The 12,051-nt window shown below is 39.6% G+C and overlaps 1 protein-coding gene across 3 annotated transcripts in view; it reads left to right on the top strand.

Moving 5' to 3' along the window:
* VPS13B (vacuolar protein sorting 13 homolog B) overlaps positions 1–7,066 on the top strand; it is a 382,845-nt gene extending 375,779 nt beyond the window's left edge. For all 3 annotated transcript variants that reach the window (XM_060775658.2, XM_067467340.1, XM_067467339.1), the window contains exons 60-62: positions 4,528–4,630; positions 5,172–5,421; positions 5,534–7,066. In XM_060775658.2, the coding sequence (XP_060631641.2) occupies positions 4,528–4,630; positions 5,172–5,421; positions 5,534–5,782 (602 nt within the window). In that variant the 3' untranslated portion in view covers positions 5,783–7,066. The remainder of the gene's footprint in view (positions 1–4,527; positions 4,631–5,171; positions 5,422–5,533) is intronic.
* The last annotated feature ends 4,985 nt before the right edge of the window (positions 7,067–12,051 follow it).

Here is a 12,051-nt window from a genome sequence, read left to right as displayed (position 1 = left end):
AAAGTCAAGCCAGTCACTTCAAGAATCCCATCCATCCATCTTGTCCTTGGTCAGCCCCTCTTCCTTTTTCCTTCAATTTCCCCCAGCATCATTGTCTTCTCCAAGTTTTCCCGTCTTCTCATTATGTGGCCAAAGTACTTCTTTTTGCCTCTAATATCCTTCCCTCCAGTGAGTAGCCTGGCATTATTTCCTGGTCCAAGGCACTCTCAGAATTTTCCTCCAACACCACAGTTCAAAAGTGTCTTATCTTCCTTCGCTCAGCCTTCCTTATGTTATATGTTTGCATTGTTTTAAAATGTGAATGTTTTATTTCCTGTTACAGTAATCCTCCAATGCCACCATAATCTTGTTACTAAAGGTTTTTAGACTTTGTTCAAATAATATTTAAGTCATAACAAACACTGTTAGATGTATTCTATGCACAAGACAAACTGGGCAGCTGCTGGATTTTATGGAAAGTGAAACTGAGGTCAGAATGTGGGAGTATATAGAGGCTGAGCTAGTTTTCAAGATGGTATGTTCTTTGTGACTTGCACGTGATTGAGAGATATGTAGTCCTGCTAAAGAAAATTGGATGGGCCAGGTGGGTTTTTGCAAGCTATCTACAGTCCATCACGAAACTACCAGATTCCATAGCAGATCCCATCTCGAGGATTGCTCCCATCTCTAATCAAATCTTGTGGAAATGCAAACATTTCCAAAGAAAGCCAACAAATGCCTGTTCCAAGTTCCAAGTTCAAAGCTAATCCAAACAGGAAATCCAACAAGGCAGAGGTAGTCACAGGCTTAACTGTTTTGTAATGGGAGTGAGATGGTTCCCTTAACTGCCAAGCAGCTGTAAAGAACCTGTCTTTCAGTATCATGATTATATCAGTGCAGAATACAGATGACATCATAAAAATGAACTCCTGTCCAGTTTTGGCCAAAACAAGATAATGGAGAAGGCTGCATTTCAGCAACATCACACCCAATGCATTTAGGGTTTTGAACAAGGTATTTTGTTCAATAGAAATTAATTGTGACTCATATGCCCTTGCTTATCCTAACAGGTTTAGGGTGCTTTCCTCTAACTAGACTAGTCTTGTTGTTTGAAGCCTTCTTTTATAACACCCTTTTCTAAGAGACTTCAAAATCGCTAACAAGGATTGTGAATGGCACCATATAAAATCAAAGTTCAAAAAATTCATAACCATCAGCATCAAAATACTTTTTAAATGAATCTACTTTAAAAAGTAGTTTCAGGGTTAAACTGCTGAGTTGCTGAACTTGCTGAGCGAAAGATTGGCAGTTTGAATTTGGAAAGTGGGGTGAGCTCCCGCTGTTAGCCCTGGCTTCTGCCAACCTAGCAGTTCGAAACATTCAAATGTGAGTAGATCAATAAGTACCACTCCAGTGGGAATGTGACAGCACTCCATGCAGTCATGCTGGCCACATGACCTTGGAGGTGTCTATGGACAATGCCGGCTCTTTGGCTCAGAAATAGAGATGAACACCAACCCCCCAGAGTTGGACTCGACTAGATTTAATGTCAAGGGGAAATCTTTACCTGTACTTTTATTTTAAAAGTTTTAAAGGCAGAAAAGTTCAATTAATGGTAGTACATTGCAAGCTTTCCTCAAATTCCAGAACCTAAGGTGACAGGTATATTGCAGAGGTCATTAGAGCACATGCAGGTTGCCAACTGAGTGTCTAAATAGGGAGAGTGATTCATATAGGTTGGGGAGGTCCTTCCGATAGCCTGGCCTCAAGCTGTAAGGAATGTTAAATTGTCACTTTGAAGGTGTCTAAGTTCCATACTTGCATTGCTGCTGTGTTTAGGATATTACATTGTTGACTATTAAACCTTGAGGGCAAACAGAAGACACACCCCTATCTCCTGATGGAACTGGTGGATTCTGCCTAGCAATTCTAAACCAGTGACATAATTTTTCCATTGATATAATGATTAATTGTTCTATTAATAATAATCACTAAATCAAACAAATACTTTTAGTTTTTACTCATAACGTGTAAATGCCCCTTTTTCGTTAATGGATTCAAGTTTTACTTCCTTAAAATATTAGTCACTGGCCATTCAACATTGGCAGGGCCTGACCTCATTTTTTAGATTTCCATTAACTAAACACTAAACACTCTGCTCCCAAAGGAGTGTACCAAGTCTAACCACATAATCTTTCTACTTAGCTCACCCACAACTTTTGAAATGTATTTTGCAGATAATCATCCTCTGTATTAAGGTCACAAGTTCCAAGTACAGCCTATAAGGCACTGTTCTGTTATATACTGCAGCAGAGAACTGGGACTTTACAGTAACTTTCAGATGCAAAGTCCTTCCTGGAGAATCATGAGACCGTCAAGAAAGCTTGAATCTATTACCCAACGAATGAAAATCATACAAGCTAGAGCTGGCATGGTTTCAGTGTTGGACTTATAACTCTGGAGACTAGAATTTGAATGCAAACTCAGCCATGGAAATCCACTGGGCGACCTTGGGCAAGTCACATTTTCTCAGGCTCAGAGGAAGGCAAATATACATTCTGGGTTGCTCTAAGTTTTTTGGGCTGTATGGCCAAGTTCCAGAAGCATTCTCTCCTTACGTTTTGCCTGCATCTATGGCAGGCAGCCTCAGAGGTTGTGAGGATGTATCAGGAGAGAATGCTTCTGGAACATGGCCATAGAGCCCGAGAAACTTACTGCAACCCTGTGATTCTGGCCATGAAAGCCTTCGACAATACAAAGACACATCCCATCTGAACTAATATTGCCAAGAAAACCCCATGACAGCAGTGTAGAGCAAGCAAAAAAAAAAATCCCATTACGTGAATATTATGCCGCAGTCATTTTGTGGTTTTGTGTGTGAATGTGCTAATCTTTAGTTCACTGAGTGTTTGGCCGCTTGAAGAGCAGATATAGTAGCTTGTGATGGCTTTACTGAAAACCAAGCCTTCGGGTACCAAAGTTAAAGTAGAATGACAATAAATTGATCAAGATAAGTAAAAAGTTAAATCCTCTGAACTCTTCAGGAAGAAGTTCAAAGCAGGGAGATAATTGTCTGCAATAGATTTTCCATGCATTTGTTTTATAGCAGTTTCTTTCTAGAGTCCATCATAATGGAGAGATGCATTTTACCGCAAACAATGGCCTGAATCCAGAGAGCTACTTTAGGAAACCACAACGGCTTGTGTGCATCCAGTCGGGTTTCTTCTTTTATTTGTTCCCTTGGAAAGGCGGGTATCCCCCTTGAAACATTACGAACTGAGACCCCCCTCAGTTTGAAAAATACTTTGGAGCGCAGTTGCCTTGGCTACACTGAACACGTTGCACAGTTCTTTGGATCCTGGCCAGTGTATATAACATCTTAGCTCCCATCTCTATGTGGACAAGGGAGCTAAGAATACAGAACGAGCCATTTCAAAATAGATGGCGGTGGATGGGGGAATATCTTGGCCACCAGTAGATTGCAAATGGGATTATGCCTACTGAGAGAGGAATGGAAGACCACACAGAAGTCAACACATGTTCTCATTTTTGCAACACTGAAAAACCACCGTTTGTTAATTGTTGTAAATGAAACGCATATTTTAAGCATTACCATTTGCTTCTATGCACAACATAAAGCTGTATTTCCCCCACAACCAGTGCAATGTTTAATGAAACGCACCCAGGTTGCTTACACCTGAGTGCAGAAATGCCTCTTGTGTCACAAGAGCATGCAGATTGTGACAGCCCTTTCCTTGGCACCAGCACTGTCACTCCAATACGTATGTATTTGTGCTCTGTTCCCTGTGCCCTTAACTCTGCAGCACCAGGCTTAGTCTAGCTTCCATCAGTCTTGTAAAACGTTTATGATATCTGTGAAGTTTTTACACCCCGCTAATTCACAATCTAATGACCATGCCTTCGTTTATAAAAATTTACAAGCCACTAGAAAGCGTACATGCCAGGTCAGCCCTTAGCTCTGGCAGTTCTGCTCAGAACAAACAGGAAAAGAAGCCGCTCCAGAGAGCTCTACCTTGGCACAAAGAAGCACTTCTCATATTTTGGGTGCCCCAAGAGAACTCATAAAGGTTTGGGATCCATGTTTAACAGCTGGATTAAGTGACCTGTATGGAAATGCAGTATCTAGGGCAAGCGGGCCTTCTAATGTTTACTAATCATGACATATCTGTGGAAGAATTCAAGAATGAAGCAAAGAAGCCGAGAATGGTCTTGAATTTTTTTTATACATGTTGTTAAATGACATGCCCAAGCCTATTCTGAATGGATGGCCCTCGAGAGCATTGTTTCCCCTAATTGCTAGCATTTGACTGTCATACTGATTTTTGTTTATTCCTAGCTAATGCTAAAATCCACTAGGGTTAAGTGAATGATCGTTGTATTCTAACGTTGAATGAATTATCTCCATTACACCATCCAAAGAAATGACATCTGCGCTGTTTTATGGACTGCTCTAAGATGACATCACTGCAGCATGTTCCTGTTTTCCAAAAGTGCAACAAGTCAAAGCTCTTCCTTCTCTTACCACAGGTATTTTGCATGGAGCTGGACTCTCTCAGCATCCCAAACAGCGCTGTTCTCCAAGTGATCAACATGCTGAGCAGGCACCAAACAGCCACATCAAATATGTCTGGTAAAATTATGGAGACACTTGCTCATGTTTATATCCACGTCATTGATGAATAGATTCTGGCTTGAGTTCAAGTTAACAGTCTGTTGATCTGAGAAAAGGCTAAGCGACCAGTTGATTTAGGAATGCTAAACACAAAAGTTATTGCAGAGAGGCCCATTTTGTGCTGAACTGATATTTGGACTTTCATACTAGTCCGAGTTGTATACTAAAGTTTTTGCTTAGTTGTCTGTGCACTGGGGTCAAGTACTATATGATTCCTGAAATAGTGGCTAGTTTCTTTTCTGTGTTTGGTTCCAGCTACTTGGACTGGATTCTCCTCTGGGATGAGAAATGAACCAAAGGGAATGTGATTATGGCTATCAGTTAGGTCAGGCTGGCTGCAGATGATGAAGACCTTTGATAATGTTACAAAATAAACACAACACCCTTACTATGATGTGCAAATTTTTCTGTGTGTTTGTTTATAGCATCAGCTTCAGAGAAAAGCATGCTCAGTTTGAATTCAAGTTCCTAATCTTGAGTTGTTGTTTTTTTTAAATAGGAAAATGCTTCAGTCTCTCGGGAGACCAGAGGCTCACATGGCTTTGGATGTGGTGATTGTGAGTGGATCAGGCCAAGAACATGAAGGGTGTTTGCTGCTTACCTCAGAGGTGCTGTTTGTGGTTAGCATCAGTGAGGACACCCAGCAACAGGCGTTTCCGGTGACAGAAATTGAGTGCCTCCAAGACAGCGAGCAAAGCAATTTGCTGAAGGTGCAACTCCAGCAGCAAAGAGTTCCTTCTGACTCAGAGGTAAAGCCGGACAAAGAAGAATTCATGACCTTTAAAAGTCACAGTTGTTCGAGGGGGTGGTAATTTGTAGAGAAAGTGTGCATTTCAGTAAATCTGTGTCCTCTCATTTCAGGCAGATGGAGGCAGAGAGAGGTTGTCTGAGCAACAGTACAACCGGCTCGTGGACTACATCGCCAAGGCATCCTGCCATTTTGTTCCTGGTACCGTGTCCGTACAAACCGCAGCCCCAGTGGTAGCTGCAGAACCCATTCCTTCAACAGTTAAGACTCACCAGTATCTCGTTGATCCTGTTTTTGCCCAAGTGTTCATCAGTAAATTTGCCATGGTCAAAAACAAAGCTTTGAGAAGGGGGTTTAACTGAAGATATCCTGTGTGGGGAAATACTTCCATTTGTAAAGTAACACTGTCTATGCAGTTGCCCAATGTGAACTTCTAACTCCACCTGGCACTAAACAGATCTGCTTGAGCTTTTTTGGCTGGTACAGAAAATAGCACAAGTTTTTTGTTTTGAAAAGATTATATTTTCTGCCCAACTTTGTATAGAATCTGTAAGTTCCAGCTCACTATTTGAGGCAGAATTTAACAAAATACTAAAAAGATGCTTGTTATAAGCTAAAGGGAACTGTAACAACTGCGAAGGAAGGCAGTGAAATCCTTTGTTTTTTCTGAAGTCTGGAAACCGGACTTAAGAGAATAACACAAAATGCACATTTAGGTATTCTTCTCCAACAGAGATTAAATCCATTTTTGCTCTGTCCTATTTTAGGGTCTGCCAGTTTCTGTTATAAGCAAGGTTTATAACTCAGCTGTAAAAACTTCCTCAGGGCTGAAACTTTTACTCCAAGTGCTCCATCCTTAGAGCAAAACATTTCCTCCCACTCAGTCTGAAAGCAATGAAGTGGTCATTTTACGTTACTAGTGACAGCTGGGTTTTAGCACTGCTTTAACCTTCTAACTGCATCTTTTATTTGACTGAAATCTTGCAGGACTCTAGTCCTTACTATAAACTAGTGCCTTTGTGTAGTTTGGACAGCAAAATGGCAACTACAAAATTAATTTATTTTTGAAACTACCTGTCTGTAGTACTCTTGTTCCCTCATAAGACTTTTTTTCAGACCTCCGAATGTATATGCTGTTGTGAGTTATTTGACAATACCTAATTATGCAAGAAATATTGGTTATTATTGTGGGACCAGCAATATGCATCGTATAAAGCTTTAGGAGTGATGTGCTCAGTCAAGTGTACCAAAAAGAAATCCAAAATATCTAGATAAATCCCAGTCTCTCATCCAATAGTCCCACTGAAAGATCTGCTTCCAAGTAACATGCACAGAAGTCAACAACATATATTTCAACCAGAAGATGCTGTTGTCCATTAGTAACTTATCTTTAGGCTTGTTTGTCCCTACTTTCCCAAAACCATACACAATTTCCCTTCCCTGGATAATTTTGGGCTTCCAGGCATTTTTTTTGACAGCATCTCCTGTAATGCCTCACCACTGGCTATGCTAAGTGACATAATTGGCCATCTGTAAGAAAGAACAATACGCAAACAAACCTGACAGATGACATAATTTTATACCTGTATTTAAAGGGATAGCCAATCACCAAACAGCCAAGCAGGGCAGCTCCGGGGGGGGGGGGGGGTAGTCTTTAGGCCCTGTGGCCAGAGAAACGTAGTGCCAATTCCCAAAGTGCCCAAAACAGAACATCTGCATCCAAAAGGGAAACATACCTGTGCAGGTGTCTCACAGAATTCAAGTCTGAAATTGTGCTGTGATCACATGTGCTACAGCCTAGCTCCCAGTTATATAAGCTGCTGCATTAGTATGGCTTCTCCCACTCACTGGACCTGCCCATCTAAGCTGACTGTCCAAGGAACTCTGCTGCTTGTGCTTTTAGGACTTTAATGCTAGATGTTGCCAGACAAATGTAATTTGTTGCAGGTGTTTCAAGCTCTGTTTTACAATCTGGCCATTGCTATTAGATTTATTTGTGTATTGAAACTGGATCGGCAGACTTCCATTTGCAGAAATCGCCTTGATGTGGGTTCTCAATTATTATGTTTCTGCTTGAAAATGTGGCCCTAAGTAGCTCAGACTTTCAGGTCAGAAGCTCAGCATCAATATGTGGAGAGGCTTGCTATGTTTCAAAACTGGGTTTAAGACAAGAACTGAAATTAAATCAAATCACTGCCTTTAGCTATTATCTAATTTTCCTTGGAATCTACAGTACATACTAGCACACTCAGATAGAGAAAACTAAGAATGTATTGGTTCCAGTGTGCTCTTGGTGTATCCCATCTTGTTACTGAGTTCCCTCTGGAAGACAAATCTATTGTTTATTGATTATGCAAAGTGTGAACCAAGCCTAACCTCTGTTAACATTTCATATGTTTTATCTCTCAAACTGGTCAATGTTTACCTGTAAAAGAAGCACTACTTAAAATTAGTGGGTTTCATTCCTGAATATTTTATGAGAATAAAGAGTTATATTGCCAGCTTTGTATACAGACTATATATATTGCCGCCAAGGAAACAATTTTCCTATATTTCATAACACACACAACCAAATCGCCATAGCAAGACAAAGAGCATAAGGGTTATAATCCACCTTCTGAATCACATTATCATACAGCAGTGGTTTAATGCTCCTTCAAATCATAGTACCTTCCTTACAATCCTCCCAAAAGCAGCTTCGCCTCCAAAGCCTGCTGCATGGAGATTATTGAATTCTGACAATTTACTGGAATATGGGCACTTGGATATAAATTTAGTGTAAACTGCAAGACCATAACAAAATGACAATGCTATCTAGCCTGTGCATCAGGGTGCTTCACGTATAGCAAGTCTAATGTAGAATGTCTTCATTATATTAAAGATTAATAACAACAGAAAAATGACCTCCACAATCAGGCTATTATTTCAGTAGCAGGTGCCATAACTCTTTCATAGTTATTCCTGTTTATAGCCCTATTTGAGAATTATGACAGAAAATTACTGGGTATCTAGGAATTATATACCTTACAGTTTGCATAAAAAAGCATTTACACGTAGCATTTTAAACTACCAAGAGCCTCAAATAATTTACAGATATCCATCTGACACATTATTTCTACTACACGTCTTCAAAAAGTATAAATGAATTACTTGCTCAAACAACCATCTGGCCAACTAAACCTGAAGACCTGAGCTATCAATGTTTCTTATTATTTTTCCTACAAATATGGCTGCCTTCCTCAGAATGCTTTTGTTACTTCAAGTCATTTCTGACTTATGGCAACTCTAAAGCAAATGTATCACAGGAAGGGAGTTCTTGGCAGAATTAGTTCAGTGCGTATTTGCCTTTGCCCTCCTCTGTGGCTGAATGTGACTTGCCCAAGGGCATCTAGTGGGTTTCCATGGTTGAACCCTGGTCTCCCAGTCTCCTGGTCCAACTCTCAAAACAGTACACTGCACTAGCTTTCAGCTATTTATAACACTTTGAGCATAGCACATAAGCACCAAGGTGTAGGTAGTTGCATGGTTAACATCAGTGGCATTAATAGGGTATATTTCAAAACTTTTTTTTCAAGCTCGTTCATTTAATTGCATGGGATTCTGAATCACCTTTTCTGAGTTTACTAAAGGTGCCTTCATCTGATTTTCAGGGATCCTACCTGCTTCCCACACACACCACAGTTCAAAGTGATACCTACTAGCCCTCCATATTTTAGCACTCTCAGGAAGCAGGAGAGGTTGCTATGGGAGGAGCAGGAAAGCCAACTTCTGCCAGCTCAGTTTCAAGGGCCTACATGAGGCACAGCCTCTCCATGTGCAATGGATTGTATCAATATCAGCAAAACAGCCAACTGCAAAATTAATCCTGCTGGTTCTGCTGTGTATTTTATAACTGGCAGTTGCACCCTGTGAATATCATCCCAAACAGATTTCTAGCATGAAGAAACACCTAAAATGCATTTATTTCAATATGCTCAAAGGGCATTGTTCCTTCTGATTACACTGAAAAAGGCAAACTGATAGCAGGTTTCCAAAGGAAAGGCAACAGATTTGAGACTTGCACAGAAAAGTTACGACACCAGAACTTGCAGTCTCCCAAAAAACTGATTAGATGCAGCTTAATTCAGTGACAGAAGATATGTATGTATATCTCTTTTGTTTCCTATTTGGCTGCTATACTCTTTCTTGCAAACAAACAGCCTTCATGGAGAAGTTGGAACGAATAGCATCTTTCTATGATTCTTATATACCTCCAGAGACTAATACAAGATCTTTAAAAATTATGATGAATTTGTAAGACTGTGTAGTCTATTCAAAGCAGGACTGAAAGTGGGAGAAATCAACCCACATAGTTGTCCATATATCTTTCTTGGTGTAAACAAACACAGTATAGCACCGCGTGTGCTTCACTGATGGGAATATGCGTGGTTTTTTAAAACTATACTTGAGTGAATGGTTTCAGTAGCTCTAACATAGCTGTCTCACTAGCATCTACTACCGCTGGAATCCTTTCAGCTATTTATTAAGTCTTCACATAGAAAAGGTTTCCAAATTAAAACCATCTGTATTTTATTTTCAAGCTTGTAAATTCAATTTCTGCTAGCCAAACATCTACTTCAAATGGACTGTTACGATTTCACCAATATCTATGAGCAAACATCAAAATAGTACATTCTAGTGAAGCTACTTAGTAAGTTCTTAGTTACTGATTCAAAACACCAAGCAGTAACAAGGGATCTTCAGACTTTCCAATTTCTTGTCTTAAATTAGGGAATGTGTTGTTATTGCTTTTTTAAACATTGGGATTGGAAAAGTATTTTAATGGCCAAACTAATTCATACACTCCACAGTTAGAGGTCATCTGGAGAGCGGTTTACTGCTGGAAGTCACACTGTAAGAAATTAGCTGGCAGAATTCAAGAAAATGTAACCAGCAAATATGTCTAATGAAAAGTTAACATTAAGGCTACCGGGAAGTATAGAAATCACTACTTGAGCACCAATTCTGATGAAATGTTGGGACAAAAATACAGTAAACTAAAACAATACAGCCACTGTCATCAACTAAATCACTGCATACCAGTAACAGCAATTCTCCTACAGTAGCAGAACATATACTTCATATGACAAATATCTGAAATTTGGTGACTTAACTAATAGCCTACAACACAAACACTGCTTTCTCTACCTTCACAGTAATCACCTCTGGCTATATCTATTGTTATCTTATAATGTCCATCCCAGAACAGCTGCAATTATGAAGCCAACCAACAAGACTGCATATCCATAGTATGTATTTCATTATAGCATGTAAACATTCTTCCAAGCGAATTTTAATTTAAGGATGCAGCTGCAGCTTTAATCTCTTTCATATTATTTATATCCCATTTGAGATGGAGGTATCCCACAGGAAAGTTCAGTCTAGCAAGCAGGCCAACCTCACAACAGAGAGCTACTGCTACACTTTAGACTGAGTTCAACATCTCAAGGCCTCCATTAGATGCCAGAATTATATCTGTTAAGCATCCTATGGATTCCCTATGACCACTTTTTTAATTTATTGGATGATTTCTGAAAGAAAACTAAGTACTTACACAATACCATGCCATCTGAGGAAATACCAGTCCTTTGAAATCAATAGCAGTTATCACTAATGATACAGAAATGCTCCACTGCTTTTACCTCCAATCAAAAGTTTTTGATAATTACTTCAGAGATTATCTCAAATCATCAATCAGGTTAAATGTAGTTTTTTTTCCCTTTAGGAGTGGGGAGGATGTGGTACATGAAGCATAAGCACTACACTGTTGCCCAGCTGTCCATCACATCTATGATTTAATGAAACAATACACTGATGTACCTCTTAAGTGTTCTTTCTAATTTACAAGTCAACACGTAGAGAGCTGAAACTGGATCAATAATATGGGCAAAATCTAACATGAAATGCCAAAGGTAATAGTTAAGCCTATAACTAAAGTTTTTTCCAGATCCTCAATGCCAATATGGAATTTAAGTCCCATATCAAGACAAGAAAACAAAAGGGAATATATAGTGCACAGAGCAAGGCTGCAAATGTACAGTGTTTGTGTATATAGGCCACAATTCTCTTGTTCAACCAATTAGAGCAGATCCACTGAATCACTGGCATTTACCTACTAATTGTTTCATCAAGAATTGAGTGGATCAATTTTAGTTGGAACTAGCACAATTCAGACCACAAATTTTCAATCCCACATTTAACAGTTTACACTACAAAGAAAATCTGTTTGCACAGTTCCTTTTCAAACAGAAGAGGCCTTTTTTCTGGGGACTTGGGAGCCATTTCAGGACAAAAATGACTGCCAAGTTCCCAACTTTAAAATACTTGTTTGAAGTTTCGGAGGCTAAGTACAGTACTTTCCTGTTCCTGTCCACAGGAAAGAGGAAACACATATTTCGTACAGCCCAAGTAATAATAATTTCAATGGGATTACCTTTCATCAAACTAGGGCCTCAGTGCAGCATCAAGGCCAATCCTGAGAAGCAAAGATACTATTAGAATAAGGACAGGGGAAGGTATGGTCCACAAAATGGATGTAGTTCCACAGGGTAATTTCAGTGGTCCCCAAGGTCCTCTCAAAAACATATCAAAA

The sequence above is a fragment of the Anolis sagrei genome, chromosome 4 (assembly GCF_037176765.1).
Source record: "Anolis sagrei isolate rAnoSag1 chromosome 4, rAnoSag1.mat, whole genome shotgun sequence".
Classification (NCBI taxonomy): domain Eukaryota; kingdom Metazoa; phylum Chordata; class Lepidosauria; order Squamata; family Dactyloidae; genus Anolis; species Anolis sagrei.
The sequence above is the reverse complement of the archived record's forward strand: the minus strand, read 5'-3'. Positions and strand labels throughout refer to the sequence as shown.